At 47.0% G+C, this 22599-nt stretch overlaps 2 protein-coding genes across 2 annotated transcripts; both read left to right on the forward strand.

Annotated features, from left to right (window-relative positions):
* Positions 1–1061: 1061 nt before the first annotated feature.
* On the forward strand, positions 1062–9257 carry LOC133976752 (ankyrin repeat and SOCS box protein 2-like; the record flags this gene model as incomplete). Its single annotated transcript, XM_062414955.1, has 8 exons — positions 1062–1213; positions 1833–2002; positions 2628–2783; positions 7127–7372; positions 7467–7638; positions 7746–8316; positions 8648–8801; positions 8902–9257. Coding segments are annotated over 8 exons (1773 nt in total), but the record flags the coding sequence as incomplete, so codon positions are not given.
* Positions 9258–14188: 4931 nt separating this feature from the next.
* LOC133976750 (ankyrin repeat and SOCS box protein 2-like) lies at positions 14189–22202 on the forward strand. Its single transcript, XM_062414952.1, has 10 exons — positions 14189–14372; positions 14502–14640; positions 15190–15300; positions 15536–15705; positions 16007–16162; positions 18751–18996; positions 20548–20719; positions 20793–21375; positions 21456–21609; positions 22034–22202. The coding sequence occupies exons 1-10, from the start codon at positions 14189–14191 to the stop codon at positions 22168–22170; spliced, it is 2052 nt and encodes a 683-aa protein (XP_062270936.1). The 3' UTR covers positions 22171–22202.
* Positions 22203–22599: the final 397 nt, after the last annotated feature.

Raw genomic sequence — 22599 nt, forward strand, 5'->3', positions numbered from 1 at the left:
CCCCCCCCATAGGAAAGGAGCCTGATAACTGAAGGCTCTGCCTCAGTATCCCCCCCCCCCCCCATAGGAAAGGAGCCTGATAACTGAAGGCTCTGCCTCAGTATCCCCCCCCCCCCCATAGGAAAGGAGCCTGATAACTGAAGGCTGTGCCTCAGTATCCCCCCCTCCCCCCCCATAGGAAAGGAGCCTGATAACTGAAGGCTCTGCCTCAGTACCCCCCCCCCCATAGGAAAGGAGCCTGATAACTGAAGGCTCTGCCTCCCATTCTACATGAACAGATACTAGGATTCAGCAGTAAGCCTGCATGCTGGAGGTTTGATGGAGTTTGAAGGATTTTAAATTCTATTCTGGATTTTACAGGAAGCCGAAGCAGCGAAGCTCAGATGGAATAATTTGATGTTTGTAGTTTCTGTCAGAACTTGTGCAGCTGTGTTCTGGACCAGCTGGAGAGTCTTTAGAGATTAGTTAGAACAGTCTGATGTGGACGATGTCTGATTGTATGAATATTGGTATTCTGTGATGTCATCTTGTTTTTTCGTCTTTTATTATTTTATGAGTTCCATTCATGTTGCTTTATGACACGTTTCCAGATTGAAAGAAGAGTACAATGTTTGTGTGATGTTTGAGTTTAGTGGAGCATCAGCTGAGCTCTGTGTGTGAGTATCTTGGCTTCTGGACAGAGGAAAGAAACACCGCCGACCCCGACGGCTTCCAGACACATTCTGAGCTCACATTCATCATGTTCAGCCAAAATCTAAAGAGGTCGAGCTCAAGTAACCTGCTGCCGTCCACATGTAGGCCAGTTATTTACTGACTGCTGATGCACAACAGTCCGATCATCACAGAGACCAGATCAAATGTTCTGAACCAAACTTTCTGGACTTGTGTTTGTCATCCTCAGGTCCAGCATGGCCGTCTGTGAGGAGAACCTGAGTGACTACAGTGCTTACAGTGAGCTGTGTGATGATGAGCTGCTACAGATCGCCATACAGCGAAGCCTCACTGACACTAATCAGAGCTCATCAGCATCCTCAGCCCGCCCAGCTGGCCCAAATCAAACAAACACAAACTCCATACAGAGATGTGTGGATCCCCCAAGACACCGACCCTACAGCCCTCCACCCCAACCTCCACCTGCACAGCCTGCAGGGGTCCCCAACTCTGCAAACCCGCCAACTGGTCTGTCATGGTTTCTCTACAAGGGCTTTGCGAGGTGAGTCAGTTAGCAGTCATTGATCAGTCCAGGACTTTATTGGACTTTAAAATGGTGAAGGTGAAGTGAACCTGTTGTACATCAGCTGGCACATCTGGATGAGGTGCATTATGGGACTGAAACACCTCCAGCAACTCCTCACAGCCTGCTGTATAATCCTCACGCTGACATCTGAGACCAGCCAATCACACCTGACCTCCAACCTTAAGTGTCGGCATTTATTTGACCAAATTAAGAAAAGAGATGGTCAGTAACTGAAGTCCTGGAGCGGGTTGCCAGCTGGTCTTTCCCAGACCTGCTCCTACCTGCTAACAGAACTAAACTTAACTATGCCTGGTTACAGGGCTGTGCTCATGTTTCCTGACAGCATGTGTTGTTAACAATCTTCCACCACCTTGCTAATAATTTGTAATTAGTGGCAATGTTATGAAGGACTAAAGGAAAAGAAAGATCCATTTAAATCAGCCAGAACAAGAACAGTCAAACGTCTGAAAACAAGAAGAAGCCGTCGCTATGGAGACGATAACGGAGACATACATGATTGTCTCTACAGTGTAATAACATGAAACTCTTACACACTGTCACATGAGGCTGTTCTCTGTGTGTCTGTTGCTTTCAGAGTCCTCAGTCCTCTGCAGTCGCTCATAATGAACGGGGATTCAGAGGCTTTGATGGATTTGGTGGGACGGGGGTCATCTAGTCTGACGGACCAGAACGATGAAGGCTGGATCGCTCTTCATGAGGCTGCTTATTACGGCCAGCTGCAGTGTGTCCAGATCCTCATCAGAGGTAAGTTCTGCTCACGCTAGTCTGTTAGATAAAGTCTGCACTTCATCCACAGGTCCAGTTTAAAACCAGTGGTTTCATTTAATATTCTGCTGGGTTAGGGTCAGTGTGTCAGCTGTGACCCATCACCATATATATATATATATATATATATATATATATATATATATATATATATATATATATAATAAACAGCTTCTAAACCTGGTGCTGAGTTACTGCTGAAATGTTCAATAATAAAATGGTCCAGAATTTCCTGGGTTTCATACTGGGTCCTGTTTTATTTGAATTATATTGCCTTATTATTACATGGTGGGAAAATGAATCAATATAATGACACTGCTTTCAGTCAGGGGTCAAATATAAATCCTAAACTTAAACATAGTGTTAACCTCAAAGGTCAGTTATACTGTAAACAAACAGTTCCTAATAAATCCACTTTCACACTTCAGCTTAACTTTGTTTTCTACCTGTTATACCATTGGTCTTTTGTTTAAATACTACTTTCAGCCTTTTAACCACAGTCTCACTGTGGTTGGTGTTTATAGGTCAGAGCTGAGCCTGGGAACTGATATGTGCTTTTATGTGTATAAATGAAATGGATCATTTAGTTGCTGTCTGTCCTCAGCTCACCCCGACTCAGTGAACGTTTGTAGTTCTTGGAGTCAGACCGCTTTGCTGCTGGCTGCCTGGGGAGGAAACACTTCCTGTGTCGAATTTCTTCTGAAACACGGAGCCGATGTCAACATTGCAAACAAGGAACGAGAGACGCCACTGTTCACAGGTGAGAGGACACAGCTGAAGAAGCAGAAGAACTATTAACCAGACATCAGTCACAAGACTTAAATTTGAGGATTTGAGACATACTTGATGAATATTGATTAAAGACTCCATTTGATTTAAATATGACTTCTATTGCAAGGAGCACAAACTGTTTAACTAGGATTCAGCAGACCAGCAGAGGCCAACACAGGAGGCGACTATCATGTAGGAGGCTCGTCCAATAGAAAGGAAGCTGATGTGTTCCCTCAGTACTGAATGTAAACAAAGTAACACACTCATTCACAGAGAAGCTGCTGCGTCTCATTTGTGTTCATATCAACAGCAGCAGTGAACAGCTGAGGGCTCCATGCCAACAGGATGACAGTGTTCTGCTTCACAGTGTAAAACATGCAGAAACAGTGCCTAACTCTCCATTGTTTTTCATTATGAAGCCACAAAATGTCAAATATCAGAGAGATTTATAAGAAGTAAGCAGATTGCAACAGTTTTCATTATCAATAAATCAATCAATCTTTATTTATAAAGTCATCTGCAGGCACTTTCCACACAGAGCAGGTCTAAACCGAACTCTGATTTAATGTAAAGAGACTCAACATTCCCACATGAGCAGCAGGACAAACTTTAACAGCAAGAAACCTCAAAGAGAACCGGTAGAGACAGAGAGACCTTTAACCAGTCCTTTACTGATCCAATGTTTCATTCACAATAAGCAATCATATTAAACCCATACGATCATTCACTCACCCCTCCAAACAACACCAATAAAACAGCAGAGTTTTCACCATTTTCAGAAACTCAGTATAAAAATAAAACTCATTCAAGTCCGACACCATCTTATAATAAACTCTATCCTAACCCTAACCCACCAGACCATCAGTCCTGCGTAGTGCTGCAGAGTATCTGGGACCATCAATAAACTAATCTCCTCTAACACGCTTGTGTGTGTGATGTAGATTACTGACAAAACCTTCTGATGTGCGTTTCCCCTTCCTCCCACCATTGACCTACATTGACTCAAAAATTCAGAGAAAGACTGACAGAAGGTCTCATCATAAATCAGTCTGGTGTTAAAATGCCAATACACACATTTGTGACGATGCACCAGTAAAGAAAAATTGTCACTAAATGGTCTGAAAACAGGTGATCTGATGGTTTCAGTTAACCTGACATAGATCCTATCAACCCTGCCCTCAGTGACTTTTACCCAAGTATATTATCTGCTTGTTGGAGTTTCCTCCAAACATCTACAAGATCATTTTGTAGAACTACATTAGATAAGAGAGGCTGATGGTGGATGAGGCTCTCCTTCATTCCAGTCTCCTCTAATACTGAACTACTACTGAACTGTTTCAGTGTCATTTAGACTGTGAAACAGGTTGATAGGGTCAGCAGCTGATGTTCTGCCTCTGGCGTCAATCCATCCAGCTTAATGAACATTTTGCAGCTTGCTGTCCAAGTTGCTTGGACCTTGTTCAATGAATCAAACTTTATTTGTAAAGCACTTTCCATGCATTGCAATGTAACACAAAGTGCTTTACATAGTCAGAACAAACAAACAAAGAAAAAAGAATAATTGAAAACAGGAAGTCAGGAAACGTGTGTGTGCTCTCTTTGTGATGGTCACATTGTTCCCTTTACTTTCCTTCCGTGTCTGAGGAGCACAGAAAGCTCCAGCAAGTCTCCTTCAGACTAGAAGAGTCGATCCTCGCGGAGGTCCGCTCAGTGTTATAAGATCAGTCATCCTGGAGTACTGGTCCACTGTTTGATCTTTTATTTCATTTTCCACGTTATGTTTCTGAAGTGACTGGTTGGACTTTTTTCATCTGGTCCATCAACACTAATCTGTCATCTGCAACAGAGCCTTTAGACTTCCTGGTTCTAAACTCAGAGGTAAAGTCAGTGTTGTTTAAAAGCAAAGTATTATTATCTCTGAGATGGTGAGCTCTAATGAATAGTTACTGTGGCCGGTAGAGACTTAATAGATATTGTGTTTTCTTTCAAGCCACAAGATAATAGTCAATTCTTGAAAATGACTTAAAATATGTGGAAGAACAGATGTAGTCTTGAATGTCCGGGTTTGAAACCACCAAACATCAGTGAGGGTTAAGTTGTCTATCATTGCATTGAAGGCCTTTCAGGGTGATTTCAGGTGGTTGTGAATGTGAATAATGAACAGTAACAGGTAAACTCAGCTGAAAGTATGGAAGTCTGATTAATGTCATCTCAAGAATATGTGTTAAATATTGTTCAGAAACTGTTTTAATCATGTTAACCCCTCATAAACTTGTTAGGACTTCCCTTGGCACTCTCCAAGGTGCTGATGTTGTTTCCCCTGTTGTGGTCTTCTTTTTTAAAATGTATTTCTTTATTGGAAGCAATTTCACAGGCGACAACACAACAGCGCAATGTGACAGAGAGGACTTCCATTCTTTCCATTTTTCCCTTATCTTTCTAACCCTGTTCCCAGTTAAGGAGTCGCCTGCCAACAGGGTGGAAAGAAAGAACAGTCTGAATGACTTTAGAGGTAATAGGCTGGCAGGGGCACCAAACAAGGCCAAGAGAGGTTCAGGAGTGATAGTAGTATTATATGCTGTGCTAAGGGTTGTGCTGTGGCAAGCCTGGGACAGAACCAGAACATATGGGAATGGTCGGCTGAAGATTGTTTGCACCTTATTACATGAGTCAGTTTCACTGGGGTAAATCCGAGATAGCCTCAAATTACTGTAGTGAACTTTGTGCACAACTTTACGCTGTAGGAGACCGGGCCTCGCACAGATTGAAGAGGAGTGAACCAACCGTCAGACTTGTTGCCAATAATCATCAGGCAGCGTGTTTCCCAACTCTTGCTCCCAAGAATCCTTTGGGCTGGACGCTGGGCTATCAATAGTAGAATTGATGAGACTGTAAATGCTAGAAATTGAGGTTCTGATTCTGAATAAAATGCCTTATCTGAAAAAAACAAAAGGTGGGAATTAGGTAAGAAAAGGTCATAAAAATGCCTTGGTAGTAAAGGTCCTTTAATTTAGTTATCCCTTTGTCAAATCAGGTCCGAAAGGTTAAATCAGAGCAAGAGAGCAGAAATAGGTGATAGTTTACAGTGAGGGAGAGGTGTGAGGCCCATGAAGGCCTAGACTTTTCCTAACAGAGTTAATTACCACTGGGTTTGAGGTCAAGTTAGAGGCAGTCAAAGGGAGTTGAGAACAAACCAGGGAATGAACAGAGAGTTTAGAGGATGCAAGTTCCATACCCACCCATGTGGGGCGCATGTCGTCTGCTGTGATGTTAATCCAGGATAACGGTTTATGAATACAGGACCAGTAATAGTGTAGGAAATTGGGCAATGCTAAGCCACAGAGAGCTTTGGGGAGCTGTAGCACTGATCTCCTGATGTATGGATTTTTGTTGCCCCAGAGAAAAGAAAAACGTATTAATTGATCAAGTGATCTTAAAAAATTACTTCTTAATAAGGACGGGGATATGCGAAAAGAGATATAAAGACTTGGGTAAAACAACCATTTAACCAAACTAACTTGACCTATTAGGGACAATGGGAGACCACCCCACCTTCCAAAAGTGTAGTTTACACGTTTCAAAGACAAGAGAGAACTTTTTGGAGAAAAGTCGATTAATGGAATTATTAATAAACACCCCAACATATTTAAAACCGTCTGTAGCATATTTGAAAGGGAAAAGGGTCTGGGCTTTATTGTATGCCGGAGAATTGATGGGGAGAAGTTCTCTCTTGCGGAGGTTCAGAAGAGCCTGAAGATACTGAGAACCACAGGGAAAGGGGAGGCATCCACCGAGGTCTGTAATGGTTTAGCCAACTCCTGGATTAATGCAGACATGTCGTTCTGAAACGAGGCTCGTTGGTTCCAGCTGGCTCATTGATAAAGTGTCCGGGAAATTCTTTGACAAGACCAGGTGTATTGTTTGCGTTGTTAGCAGTAGAGAAACAGGAAATCACGGGAGAGAGCGGGGAATTTGACACTGGGATTCAAACCAGGGTCCGCTGCGTATATGGCATGGGCTCTTAACCACTCATCCACCTGCGTGCCCCATTCCAGCTGATGTTTTGGCTAAGGTAAAACAGATAATTTATTCTATCGGTAGTTTCAGTGCCATTAGCATCCTATTGTTTTTACTTTGCCGCTGGTGTTTTGGTTGGCTAGCTCAGCAGAGTTCTGATAACCCAAGTACTGCTGTAAGTCAAATTATTATCAAATAAATCATTAAATTATTATTTATGAAATAGGGGATTCCATGGCAGAACCTGAGTCCTCTTACCACTGTGCTTACAGGTCTCTGACTGTTGTCTCTCAGCCTCTGACTGTTGTCTCTTAGCGTGTGAACGGCAGAGTGAATCTGTGGTGGAGTTGCTGCTGAAGTTTGGAGCTCAGGTGAATCGATGCACCCTTCAGGGAGAGACTCCTCTTCATATCGCGAGCATACAGGGACATGTGCAGATCTGCAGGATGTTACTGGCGGCCGGAGCCAGACTGCAAACCAGAAACATCTACGGCATCCAACCACTTTTTAGGGCCTCACAGAGTGGACAAGCTGACGTCATCAAATTCCTCGCCAAGAAAGGTCAGCCTGACACACTAAAGATCACTGGGTTAAAAAGATTTGAGGTGCAGCTGTAAGTTGTGAAGCTGCTGTTGTGTGTCTTTATGTCTATCAGGTGCTGATGTAAATGGACAGGCTGGAGATGGAGCGTCTCCGCTGTTTGAAGCCTGTAAGAATGGACATGTCTCTGCTGTTGAGATGCTGTTGTCTCTGAAGGCCGATGCTAACAGACCAAAGAGGTCCGGCCTGCTGCCTCTCCACGTGGCTGTTCTGAACCATCACACGCAGTAAGATCGTGAATCTGAAAATTAATTGAATGAAATTACAAACTTAGAATGCAAAGCTTTTAGTTGTCTGGTCTCAGAACTGCTGACTTCCTGTTTGTCCTTCTCAGGATTGTGACAATGCTGATTCCGGTGACCAGCAGGGCCAGCATTCGGCACAGCGGCATCAGTCCTCTGCACATCGCTGCAGAGAAGGACAGGGACAACATCGTGAAGCTGCTGATCGAGGCGGGCTTTGATGTCAACGCCAAGCTGTCGGACGAACGCTCCCTCATGTACGAGGACCGGCGCAGCACGCCGCTCTACTTCTCCGTCTACAACAGGAACCTGGAGGCCACCCAGATGCTGTTGGAGGCCGGAGCTGACCCCAACCGGGACGTCTTCAACCCTCTGCTCATCGCCGTACGGCTCGGCTGGATGGAGATGGCGGCGCTGCTGCTGAGGCACGGCGCCAATGTGAACGCTCAGATCTCCATCCACCCGTCCTCGTTCCCATCAGCCATCCTGATCAACATGGAGTCTCTGTCCATGCTCAAACTGCTGCTGGACCATGGCTGCGATGCCCGGTCCTGCTTCGTCTGTCCCCATGGACTAAAACCACATCCTGCCTTCTCCATGGCACGCCATCCCACCGAGGAACTGCAGGTCAGCGGAGATGAACCGCCACAGAACCCCATTCAGGTGACTGCCGACACATCTGTCCTCTGAGTGTCCTCATAATGTCCTCATAATGTCCTCATAATGTCCTCATAATGTCCTCATAATGTCCTCATAATGTCCTCATAATGTCCTCATAATGTCCTCATAATGTCTTCTGAGTGTCCTCATAATGTATTCATAATGTCTTCATAATGTCTTCATAATGTCTTCATAATGTCTTCATAATGTCTTCATAATGTCCTCTGAGTGTCCTCATAATGTCCTCATAATGTCCTCTGAGTGTCCTCATAATGTCCTCATAATGTCCTCATAATGTCCTCATAATGTCCTCATAATGTCCTCTTTGTTCCAGTTCTGTGAGGCCGTCTCCAGACCCTCTTTGTTTTGTGTCTCTGGTCCAATCATCTCGCTGCTGCTGGACTACGTGGACCATGTCCGTCTCTGCTCTCAGCTGCTGGAGGTTCTGCAGAGTCGCAGCGACTGGACGTCCATCGTCCTGAAGGCTGGTAAGACACCTAGGAATGGTTGTCATGGCGACTGTTACTATGGACAGGAACCTGTCTGTTTCAGTCCCCCCCAGTTTACCTGTTCACCTGTCTGTTGCAGCCACCACTCGTCCTCTGATGCAGCTCTGCAGGCTGAAGATCAGACGTCTGCTTGGTGTCCAACGTCTCCAACTGCTGCATAAACTGCCACTTCCTGTCCCACTCATCCGCTTCCTGCTCTACGACATCCACTGCTCATCTGAACTCACCTGAACTCACTGTGATGGTTTATATGTAGGGTGCCAGTCAGAGTTATGGATGTATAAATATGACCCAACTCATACAGCCTTCAACAAAATTGAACAAATCAAAACACTTTGTTTTCTTTTTCTTTCTCAAAAATGTATTTACACAATGAAACCAAAAAATGTTCAATAAAACAAAGTTAGTTCATTTCAAAATAAAACACAAAACAAACTGTCTCTAATCTTTTAATCAACGTAAATAATTTGATTGTCAGTATTTTCCAGTTCAAACACAAAAAAAAGTCAATAAAAAAACATTTGATTTGGATTTGAAGGAACTGCCCTGCTGAGACGCTGTGTTGGGGGGGGGGGGTGAGCTCCTTTCCTAAATGTTTATCAGTGTCTGTAGTTGAATCTTTGTTTAGCTTCACAATAAACAACAACAGCAGCCGACAGAGAGACCATCTTGCTGCAGTTGTATAAATGCTCATACTCTTCTACTTGGTCCCTGATCCAACGGCGGGTTAAAGGCGACCGGAAGTTCACGATACCGGAAATACGTCGCTACCAAGCAAACCAATCACAGCTCTGCGGTCTGCGTTGCTTCGCTGCGTAGTTACATTTCTGGGGAGGAGCAGGTCAGGCGACGGCGTAGCTACGTAGAGATCTTAAATCAGGCCGATCAAACTTAGCTTCCACACCTGACCTCACCTGAACTCACCTGACCTCACCTGACCTCACCTGACCTCACCTGACCTCACCTGACCTCACCTGACCTCACCTGAACTCACCTGACCTCACCTGACCTCACCTGACCTCACCTGAACTCACCTGACCTCACCTGAACTCACCTGACCTCACCTGAACTCACCTGACCTCACCTGACCTCACCTGAACTCACCTGACCTCACCTGACCTCACCTGACCTCACCTGACCTCACCTGACCTCACCTGAACTCACCTGACCTCACCTGACCTCACCTGACCTCACCTGACCTCACCTGAACTCACCTGACCTCACCTGAACTCACCTGAACTCACCTGACCTCACCTGACCTCACCTGACCTCACCTGAACTCACCTGACCTCACCTGAACTCACCTGACCTCACCTGAACTCACCTGACCTCACCTGACCTCACCTGAACTCACCTGACCTCACCTGACCTCACCTGACCTCACCTGACCTCACCTGAACTCACCTGACCTCACCTGACCTCACCTGACCTCACCTGACCTCACCTGAACTCACCTGACCTCACCTGAACTCACCTGAACTCACCTGACCTCACCTGACCTCACCTGACCTCACCTGAACTCACCTGACCTCACCTGACCTCACCTGAACTCACCTGACCTCACCTGAACTCACCTGACCTCACCTGACCTCACCTGAACTCCATATCAAATGATTATGTACAGTATATAACGGATCATTCTGTGTGTAATTACATGCTTCAATAATATTGATTACTGATCATGTATTGACTGTCAACAAAAATACAAATCAGCATTATTTTCTGAGCCACTAAAGGCTGGAACTCTTCTTACAGGTTTATATTATATTCATGTTGTAGCTTTTTATGTGTTTTACTGTTTTGTTCTCTTTGATTCACATCAAACATTCATCTTATTCTTATTGATTATTTATTGATTCTTCAGCATCTCTCAGAACTTGAAATACAAATATCATCATTTGTGTGATGATGTAATAACTATAATGTTAATAAGGGTAAACACTTGTGATACATAATGTACATGACAGCAGTATACACAGCGTTGTTTTCTGTCAAATAAATAAATCAACTAAAACATCATTTTTAGCTGCAGTGAGCCCAGAAAACAGGAGACACATATATATGATGTATGTTCAGCCCCCTGAGAGGCATCACTGAGGAATCATTAGTCTTCAGTCTGTCCGACAGGGCAGAACATGTGACCTCAGGTGGACCAGCAGGGCAGAACATGTGACCTCAGGTGGACCAGCAGGGCAGAACATGTGACCTCAGGTGGGCCAGCAGGGCAGAACATGTGACCTCAGGTGGACCAGCAGGGCAGAACATGTGACCTCAGGTGGGCCAGCAGGGCAGAACATGTGACCTCAGGTGGGCCAGCAGGGCAGAACATGTGACCTCAGGTGGGCCAGCAGGGCAGAACATGTGACCTCAGGTGGGCCAGCAGGGCAGAACATGTGACCTCAGGTGGACCAGCGGGGCAGAACATGTGACCTCAGGTGGGCCAGCAGGGCAGAACATGTGACCTCAGGTGGGCCAGCAGGGGTCTGCTCTGCTCTGAATGTTCTACCAGATGATAAAAGCTGGATCTCATAAATTGTCTGGAGGGACGGGTGTTTTTTGATCATAGCAGTCTGTGCCAGACGAGCCTAACCCTAACCCTGTGATTCCAGCTGCACTGTCGAGTTACCATACCAGTCTGTTAGTCTGTAACTGATGATACTCTCCAATGCTGCAGGGTAAAATAGTGACATGAACGTCTGTTGAACTCTACAGGTTGACGATTAGCCCACGATAGTAGTTACGCAATCAGTGAGAAGACCTGGATGCAGAAAATCTTACTGAGCTAATATTTAGAGGTTTGAACAGAGCACTTTTATTTTTTCACATAAATGTTTCACTAAAGCTAAGAGGACAGAAAACAGCTGACTTCATACCTTAATAAAATAATATGCTAACACTTTAGCATATTATTTTATTAAGATAAGATATTCCTTTTATTAGTCCCACAATGGAGAAATGTGCACATTAAAAGTGCAGTGTGTCCAACTGTGCATGTGGGGGGTGTGTGTGTGTGTGTGTGTGTGGGGGGGGGGGTGTTGGGGGTGTTGGGGGTGGGGACTACTGGGAGCAGTGCTGGTTGTACAGTCTGACAGCTGCAGGGAGGAAGGAGCTGTGATATCTCTCCTTCACACTTTGGATGAAGCAGTCTGTCACTGAAGCTCTGCAGGAACCCAGTCAGAGAGTCTTTCATTGGCTGGGAGTCGTTGGTCATCATAGAAGGTCCTCAGCAGCCCCCCCCCCCCCCCCCCCCTGCACTCCAAAAGACCTCAGTCTCCTGAGCAGGTAGAGTCTTCTCTGACCTTTCTTATGAATTGCGTTGGTGTTGTCTGACCAGTTTATTGTTCAGGTACTTATTAGATGCTGTCTGTTCCCTGGATGTTCACCGCTGTCAGAGGGGGGGGGGGGGGCAGTCTGCTCCACCAGCTCTTTGATCTGGAGCTGGTTGCTCAGGATCCAGACTACAAAGTCCTTGATCAGTTCTCTGTCTGTGACGAGGCCGACGATGGCTGAGTCCTCAAAGAACTTCTGCAGGTGACAGGTGTGTTGGGTAGAAGGTGAAGGGGAGCAGAGGACCGTCCCCTGCGTGGCCCCCATACTGCAGACAACTCTATCTGACACACAGTCCTGAGACCTCTTCCATTACATACTGAGGACAGTTTGAGGTAGTCCAGGATCCAGGATGTGAGGTTCTGGTCCTATGAGCTCCAGCTGGTCCCTCAGCAGCTCAGGTTGTATTGTGTTGATCCTCACAGAGCTCCCAGGCTTCTGTGCAGGAGGAAGATGACATCATCATCCTCCCCGTAGGGGAACTGTAGTGGGTCCATTGATGGGCCCACCAGGAGGCGGAGACAGAACCAGCCTCTCCAGGTCTTCATCAGGTGGGATGTTAGTGCATCCGGCCTGCTGAGGTCCTCGGGCTGCAGAGTCTTGGGCACCGGAACCACTCAGGATGTTTTCCACACTGGCTTCAGGCTCTGGTTGAAGATGTTCGCAACTATCGACCCGCCGCCTTCTTCACCTTGATCCTCCGGAGCTGGTTCCTCACCTGGAGTGTTGTGAAGGACAGGTTGGAGCAGATGTGCTCTGTGGTGGGGGGTGGGGGTGTGAGTGAGCTGAGTGTTGTAGTCAGAGAGGTGTAGGTGAGTGGAGGGGATGGGGCAGCATACTGGAGGTGCCAACGAGGGGGGGTGCAGCAGTAATGACTGGACCGGGGAGGTGCAGATGTCTGCTGAAACCTGTAGAAGAGTAAGTTCAGATCCCCCCCCCCCCTCAGCCTGGGAGTTGGGTTCCCTGTGGCCAGAGATGGTTTTGAGGCCTCTCCACACTTTTCTCCTCCCTGCTCTTTCTTCTCAGCTCCTCCTTGTTTCCTGAACTAAAGACTCTCTACTTTCTGTCAGGTTCATCCACACAGAATGATTACAGTATTAAGTAAGTTGATTTAGTTAAATGAAGTGAGTTGAGTCAGTGGAGAAGCATCGAGCTGAAGCCAAAAGGATGTAAAGTTCATTTGTGTCAGTGTATAGACCTGCAGGGACTCAGCTGCACCTTCAGCAGCAGAAGATTTTACACATGCAGAGGTGCAAGTTGTGTCTTCTTCAACAATTTCACATTTATCATGTTGTTCAAAATAACATCTGAAAGTACCGTTTATTTCCAGGCTGAGATCTTCAGGTATGTTTATTGTTTCTTCTTTTGAGAATAAAATCATTTAAATGAAATCCTGTTACTCACTGTGAGTGTTTTCACTCATTAAATGTTCAGCTGGAGAGTTTTCCATCTGTGTAAGAAGTCTCAGTGTTATTCAGCAGGTCTGAGCCGGCGCTGGTCCAGGACAGGCTTGTTTTTGTGGATCAGTTTTATGTGTTTTGCAGATCAGGATCAGTTTACATGTCGTTATAGTGAGTGATGTGGGTCAGCTGGTCCCAGCTGAGACTGCAGGTCCTTAAAATAACTCTGAAGTACCCCTCCCCCCCAGAGTCCAGTGCTGAATCCATTACAGACCAACAGACTGACAACACATGGCAGCAGGTTCACTGACAGGAAACGCTGGATTATAAAGAAGCTGGTGAGAAAATGTCAATTCTGCACGTTGTGAGAAGCTTTGAGGCAGTTTGTAGTTGTACTGTATGCAGGGTGTCACTAGGTCAAAGTTCACAGCTTAATAACGTAAACCATTGCTGTGCCCCTGCTGTCAATCAGTCACTCACAGTTCTTATATTTATATTATATTTTATTATATTATTAAAGACACAAAACATTATTATATCAACACAGAAATATGAATAAATACTGAGAATATTGATCAGTGTGATGTTCTGTGAGTGATACCTAACCCTAAATGTTTGTGTTTAAGCTCACAGCTCGTCATGGCTGCCCCCAGCATCTCTTCCTCCGCCTCCACAGCGCCCTCACAGGGCTTTGAGGATTATTCTGTGTACAGTAACCTGAGCGATGACGAGCTGCTGCAGCTCGCTATCGAACGCAGTCTGACGGATGCCAACCAAGACGCTACCGCTGCCAACATGCCTCTCCGGCCTCCTCCAGACCGCAGCTCCCACAATCCTCCTCCAGACCGCAGCTCCCACAATCCTCCTCCAGACCGCAGCTCCCACAATCCTCCTCCAGACCGCAGCTCCCACAATCCTCCTCTAGACCGCAGCTCCCACAATCCTCCTCCAGACCGCAGCTCCCACAATCCTCCTCCAAACCGCAGCTCCCACAATCCTCCTCCAGACCGCAGCTCCCACAATCCTCCTCCAGATGAGACCGGAGCTCACTACAGTTCCCACAATCCTCCGAGTGCAGAACCTCCTGATCCGTACGTTACACATTCAGATTCATAGAGAAGCTTCTTTACTGATGGTGATGATGATGATGATGGTGATGGTGATGGTGATGATGGTGATGATGATGATGATGATGATGGTGATGATGATGATGGTGATGATGATGATGGTGATGATGATGGTGATGATGGTGATGGTGATGGTGATGGTGATGCTGATGATGGTGATGATGATGATGGTGATGCTGATGATGATGGTGGTGATGATGATGATGATGTTGATGATGGTGATGGTGATGGTGATGATGATGGTGATGATGGTGATGGTGATGATGATGGTGGTGATGATGAAGATGATGATGGTGATGGTGGTGATGATGGTGATGATGGTGATGATGATGGTGGTGATGATGATGGTGATAACATGAGCATCAAATGTGTCATCACCATGGTAACCAAGAAAGACTTTGATAGTCACTCTTCATGTCAGATCAGCCTTGTGGTGTTTCATCCCAAGATATTTATGAACTTTGACGCCCAACACTGTGCTCTGATTGGCTGTTGTGTTGTGTTCCTTTTAAGTTTGACTTTTGAAGGGACAATCAGCTGCTTCGTTACCGGCTCGGGAAAGAGGATGGTGGCTTATCGTAGGCATAATGGCGTCCTGGTTCACCTGGCTCCAGAACCTCAAGCGTAAGTTTGGTCAGCTGGTCACCTGGTCAGCTGGTCAGCTGGTCAGCTGGTCATCTGGTCAGCTGGTCATCTGGTCAGCTGGTCATCTGGTCAGCTGGTCAGCTGGTAACCTGGTCACCTGGTCAGCTGGTCAGCTGGTCACCTGGTCAGCTGGTCAGCTGGTCACCTGGTCAGCTGGTCAGCTGGTCAACTGGTCAGACATGTGATCAGGTGGCTGATGAGTATTTCTCCTCAGGGAGGAGGAGCCTCTGTTCAAAGCGATCCATGTGGGAGATTCATGCAGAGTCCGAGCTCTCGTGATGCGTCCCGAAACAAACTTGATGCTGCCGAGTAAACCAGGCTGGCTGGCGATTCACCAGGCGGCGTTTTATGGTCAGGAAAGCTGTTTGAGAGTCCTGCTGTCAGGTAAGATTAACACATGAAGCAGAGGTTTCATTTATTATTAGAGGGAAAGGGACCGCATTCATCATAATGAGATATTATTAATAAGTGTACTATTAAGTGTGTCGATTATGAGTTATTTCCATTTAATCAAATAAATGGGGGAGGGGGGGGCAGACACAGTTCCTATGTGTTTTAATGGGGTTTATAATGTTTCTTATTGGAATGTCAGCTGCCAATCAAACACATGTGTTTTTATGTGGAGGTAAGCCACAAACTGCTTCTCTGTTTTTTGGTATGTTGATTTCTGTGTTTTTGGGATCAGCTCAGCCGGGGATGGTCAACAAGCGAACAGAGCGAGGTGAGACGGCGCTGCTGATTTCTGCCAGCAAGGAGCATCTGCGATGTATTCAGGTGCTACTGGACCACGGAGCCGACGCCGACCTCCCCAACCATGATCGCGAATCACCGCTCTTCAAAGGTGAAACTACAGACATGTTAACCCTAACCCACTCGATGGCTCGATGACCGCGTCACACAACATCATACTGTATGAGCAGCGATGTGGTTTTAGTGCTAATAGGACTGTTAACCCTAACCGTTACTAACCGTTACTAACCCTAACCGTTACTAACCGTTACTAACCCTAACCGTTACTAACCCTAACCGTTACTAACTGTTACTAACCCTAACCGTTACTAACCGTTACTAACCGTTACTAACCGTTACTAACCGTTACTAACCGTTACTAACCCTAACGTTACTAACCCTAACCGTTACTAACCGTTACTAACCGTTACTAACCGTTACTAACCGTTACTAACCCTAACACTACTAACCCTAACGTTACTAACCGTTACTAACCGTTACTAACATTAACCGTTACTAACCGTTACTAACCGTTACTAACCCTAACGTTACTAACCCTAACCGTTACTAACCGTTACTAACCGTTACTAACCCTAACGTTACTAACCCTAACCGTTACTAACCGTTACTAACCGTTACTAACCCTAACGTTACTAACCCTAACCGTTACTAACCGTTACTAACCGTTACTAACCCTAACCGTTACTAACCGTTACTAACCCTAACGTTACTAACCCTAACCGTTACTAACCCTAACGTTACTAACCGTTACTAACCCTAACGTTACTAACCGTTACTAACCCTAACGTTACTAACCGTTACTAACCCTAACGTTACTAACCCTAACCGTTACTAACCCTAACGTTACTAACCGTTACTAACCCTAACGTTACTAACCGTTACTAACCCTAACGTTACTAACCCTAACCGTTACTAACCCTAACCGTTACTAACCCTAACGTTACTAACCCTAACCGTTACTAACCGTTACTAACCGTTACTAACCCTAACACTACTAACCCTAACGTTACTAACCGTTACTAACCGTTACTAACATTAACCGTTACTAACCGTTACTAACCCTAACCGTTACTAACCGTTACTAACCGTTACTAACCCTAACCGTTACTAACCCTAACCGTTACTAACCGTTACTAACCGTTACTAACCCTAACCGTTACTAACCCTAACGTTACTAACCGTTACTAACCCTTACTAACCCTAACCGTTACTAACCGTTACTAACCGTTACTAACCGTTACTAACCCTGACCGTTACTAACCGTTACTAACCCTAACGTTACTAACCCTGACCGTTACTAACCGTTACTAACCCTAACGTTACTAACCCTAACCGTTACTAACCGTTACTAACCCTGACCGTTACTAACCGTTACTAACCCTGACCGTTACTAACCGTTACTAACCCTGACCGTTACTGACCGTTACTAACCGTTACTAACCCTGACCGTTACTGACCGTTACTAACCCTAATTAGCTTTAGCGAGTGATACGTTTCCAATCACTGCAGTAAAAAAAGTAAGCTGTCATGAGCTGTTTTCTTTGTGTGTCCCTTTAATAAGCAGAGTTTGTACTGTCCCTTTAATAAGCAGAGTGTGTACTGTCCCTTTAATAAGCAGTGTGTACTGTCCCTTTAATAAACAGTGTGTACTCTCCCTTTAATAAGCAGAGTGTGTACTGTCCCTTTAATAAACAGTGTGTACTGTCCCTTTAATATACAGAGTGTGTACTGTCCCTTTAATATACAGAGTGTGTACTGTCCCTTTAATAACCAGAGTGTGTACTGTCCCTTTAATAAGCAGAGTGTGTAGTGTCCCTTTAATATACAGAGTGTGTACTGTCCCTTTAATAACCAGTGTGTGTAGTGTCCCTTTAATATACAGAGTGTGTACTGTCCCTTTAATAACCAGAGTGTGTACTGTCCCTTTAATAACCAGTGTGTGTAGTGTCCCTTTAATATACAGAGTGTGTACTGTCCCTTTAATAACCAGAGTGTGTACTGTCCCTTTAATAAACAGTGTGTGTAGTGTCCCTTTAATATACAGAGTGTGTACTGTCCCTTTAATAACCAGAGTGTGTACTGTCCCTTTAATATACAGAGTGTGTACTGTCCCTTTAATAACCAGAGTGTGTACTGTCCCTTTAATAAGCAGAGTGTGTACTGTCCCTTTAATAACCAGAGTGTGTACTGTCCCTTTAATAACCAGAGTGTACTGTCCCTTTAATAACCAGAGTGTGTACTGTCCCTTTAATATACAGAGTGTGTACTGTCCCTTTAATATACAGAGTGTGTACTGTCCCTTTAATAACCAGAGTGTGTACTGTCCCTTTAATAAGCAGAGTGTGTACTGTCCCTTTAATAACCAGAGTGTGTACTGTCCCTTTAATAACCAGAGTGTACTGTCCCTTTAACAACCAGAGTGTGTACTGTCCCTTTAATAACCAGAGTGTGTACTGTCCCTTTAATAAGCAGAGTGTGTACTGTCCCTTTAATAACCAGAGTGTACTGTCCCTTTAATAACCAGAGTGTACTGTCCCTTTAATAACCAGAGTGTGTACTGTCCCTTTAATAACCAGAGTGTGTACTGTCCCTTTAATAACCAGAGTGTACTGTCCCTTTAATAACCAGAGTGTGTACTGTCCCTTTAATAACCAGAGTGTACTGTCCCTTTAACTGCAGCGTGTGAGCGGAGCAGCGCGGCCGTGGTGGCCATGCTGCTGGCGCATGGCGTGCAGGTGAACGCAGCGTGCTCTCAGGGCTGGACGCCGCTGCATGAAGCCGTGTGCAGGAGCAACCTGGAGGTCTGTGAGCTGCTTCTGAAGGCCGGCGCCAAACACGCTCAGACGGACCGCTACGGCATCTCGCCGCTGTTCACCGCGGCTCAGAGCGGGCAGCTGGACGCGCTGCGCTTCCTCCTCAAGCACGGTACGTTAGAACCCGCTAGAACCCGTTAGAACCCATATTAACACCAGCAGGAACCGGGACCCACTGCACCAGTAGGGACAAGGACCCACTGCACCAGCAGGAACCAGGACCCACTGCACCAGCAGGAACCAGGACCCACTGCACTAGCTGGGACCAGGACCCACTGCACTAGCAGGGACCAGGACCCACTGCACCAGCAGGAACCGGGACCCACTGCACCAGCAGGGACCAGGACCCACTGCACCAGCAGGAACCGGGACCCACTGAGCATTCTGGTTACTAACAGGGAACCGTTGGCTCTGACATGGTGGTCTGTGTGACCCTCCAAGGATCTGCCTCCCCAGACCATCAATGCCCCCCCACCAAAGCGGCCCTGGGTTGCCCGCCTGCCTAGCGGGGGGGGGGGGGGGCATCCTGATGCCCCTGCCTGCCTGGGGGGGAGGGGGCGTCCTCATGTCCCCTCATGGAGGCTGTTTGGGACCATTATACGATTCTAGCTCTACTCTACTGGGTTTGGTACCAGGTGGTTCTCCATGACTTCATAGTTCCTCCTCAACGTGAGCGAGGTCGTCATAGCAACATAAACAATGGAGGACATGAAGGCTTCCTGTCACACAAAGAGAAGAGAAACTCATCTCTGTAACGCTGCTGTCGGTGTTTAAAGATGGAGGTTTGATTCTTGTGTTGACGTCTCGTGACTCTTCCAGCGACTCTCTGACCAATCAGAGGCCGGCAGCACCAGGTACTGTGACTCTCTGACCAATCAGAGGCCGACAGCACCAGGTACTGTGACTCTCTGACCAATCAGAGGCCGGCAGCACCAGGTACTATGACTCTCTGACCAATCAGAGGCCGGCAGCACCAGGTACTATGACTCTCTGACCAATCAGAGGCCGGCAGCACCAGGTACTATGACTCTCTGACCAAAGAGGCCGGCAGCACCAGGTACTATGACTCTCTGACCAATCAGAGGCCGGCAGCACCAGGTACTATGACTCTCTGACCAAAGAGGCCGGCAGCACCAGGTACTATCCCTGATGGAGTAGAGCTAGAAGTGTATAATGGGCTGTGGCAGTGCTCCTCCTGCTCCTTCTGTTCCTCCTCACACAGAGGAGCAGATAGCGGTCCTGCTGCTGGGTCCATGTCCGGCTCTCCTGGTTTCTCCTCCCTGCTCTTCACACTGTGCTGGGTTAGGAGGAGCAGGAGGAGCAGGAGGAGCAGGAGGAGCTGGACTAGCTGTGAACCTGATTAGCTGCAGGTAGCAGTAGAGACGAGGACACTAGCAGAACACCAGACTAGAGAAGAAGCAGCTGATTCATGATCAATAAGCTGATTCATGATCAATAAGCTGATTGATCTCCCTGAAGTTTAACTGAGCTGCTGTTATAATGACATCATTAAGGTTCCTTCATCTGTTCCAGCTGTGTGTGTATTAATGTGTGTGTGTGTGTTCGAGGTGATTGGTCATCGCTCACAGTGTCAGTGACCTCTGACCTCTGAGCTCTGAGCTCTGAGCTCTGAGCTCTGACCTCTGACCTCTGACCTGTGCAGGTGCAGATATTAACAGCCAGGCAGCAGACGGAGCCACCGCTCTGTATGAAGCTGCAAAGAATGGTCACGAGAACATCGTGAAGTTTCTCGTGTCTCATAACGCCGACGCCAACAAAGCGGGCAAGACGGGATTATTACCGCTGCACATCGCCGCCCAGAGAGGAAGTGACACGTACGTGCAGCTGACAGTTTCCTCCTTAAAATAAACTTTATTGTTCTTAATCGACCGCCGTCTTCTGTTGCAGCATCGTCTCCATGGTGATCCCGGCCACCAGCAGAGCCAGGATCCGCCGGTCTGGCATCAGCCCGCTGCACGTGGCCGCCGACCGTAACCGTGACGACATCCTGGAGACTCTGGTGGAGGCGGGATTCGACGTGAACGCTCAGCTATCCGAGGAGCGATCCAAACTGTACGAGGACCGGCGCAGCACGGCGCTCTACTTCTGCGTCATCAACAACAACATCGAGGCCACGCGGCTGCTGCTGGAGGCCGGCGCCGACCCGAACCTCGACATGTTCCGGCCGCTGATGGTGGCGGCGCGGCTCGGCTGCATCCGGACCGTCGCGCTGCTGGTGGAGCACGGCGCCGACATCAACGCCGCCATCCCCACGCACCCCACCACCTTCCCCGCCGTCTACATGTTCTGCATGAAGTACCTGACCATGTTCAAGTACCTGCTGGACAACGGAGGCCACGCCCACTCCTGCTTCACCTGCACGTACAACAGCCAACCTCATCCTCCAATCAAAACGTCCCGATCCCCCAGGGACGACTTCAACAACCCAGACGCTGACCAATCAGAGCTCAGCCCGGCCCGAGGCGTCCAGGTACATCTGTGATTGATTGATAGTTCTGTGATTGATTGATAGTTCTGTGATTGATTAATAGTTCTGTGATTGATTGATAGTTCTGTGAGATGATCTCCGCTCCCAGCATCTCTCGGTGGGCGGGGCCAATCATCGACGTGCTATTGGACTACGTGGGTCATGTGACTCTGTGCAGCAGACTGCAGGAACACCTGGACAGCTTCTCTGATTGGTCTGTCATCAAAGATAAAGCAGGTAGTGATGTCACAACTGTGACAGCCTATCACATCCCTTCATCCCCTATTCCATTCTGTTAGTCCTGACATCACACTGACCTCACGCTGACCTCAAGCTGACCTCAAGCTGACCTCATGCTGACCTCACGCTGACCTCACACTGACCTCAAGCTGACCTCACACTGCTCTCACGCTGACCTCACGCTGACCTCATGCTGACCTCACACTGACCTCAAGCTGACCTCAAGCTGACCTCATGCTGACCTCACGCTGCTCTCACGCTGACCTCAAGCTGACCTCATGCGGACCTCACGCTGACCTCACGCTGACCTCACACTGACCTCACGCTGCTCTCACGCTGACCTCACGCTGCTCTCACACTGACCTCACACTGACCTCACACTGACCTCACACTGACCTCACAGTAATGTCCTCTCTTGCAGCCCCCCCCCGCCCCCTGCTGCAGCTCTGCAGGCTGCTCGTGTGTCAGCTGGTCGTTCCTCGTCGGCTCCAGAAGCTCCCGCTGCCCGGCGGCCTGATCCGCTTCCTGCAGCACCAGGAGGGAGCCGTGGACATCTGAGGGACACAGTATTGATCAGTATTGATCAGTGTTGAACACAGAGTATTTATCAGTATTGATCAGTGTTGATCAGTATTGATCAGTGTTGATCAGTGTTGATCAGTATTGATCAGTGTTGATCAGTGTTGATCAGTATTGATCAGTGTTGAACACAGAGTATTGATCAGTGTTGATCAGTATTGATCAGTATTGAACACAGAGTATTGATCAGTGTTGATCAGTGTTGATCAGTATTGAACACAGAGTATTGATCAGTGTTGAACACAGAGTATTGATCAGTATTGAACACAGAGTATTGATCAGTATTGATTATTGACATTTACAAATGTTTAACACGCCGTCCTTCTGCCAGAGCACCAAATGTGGATCCATCCACTGGAAATAGTTCTTATCAAAGACTCTTTAAATTCTGCAGCCGCTGATCCAAAG

The sequence above is a fragment of the Scomber scombrus genome, unplaced genomic scaffold, assembly GCF_963691925.1.
Source record: "Scomber scombrus unplaced genomic scaffold, fScoSco1.1 SCAFFOLD_190, whole genome shotgun sequence".
Classification (NCBI taxonomy): domain Eukaryota; kingdom Metazoa; phylum Chordata; class Actinopteri; order Scombriformes; family Scombridae; genus Scomber; species Scomber scombrus.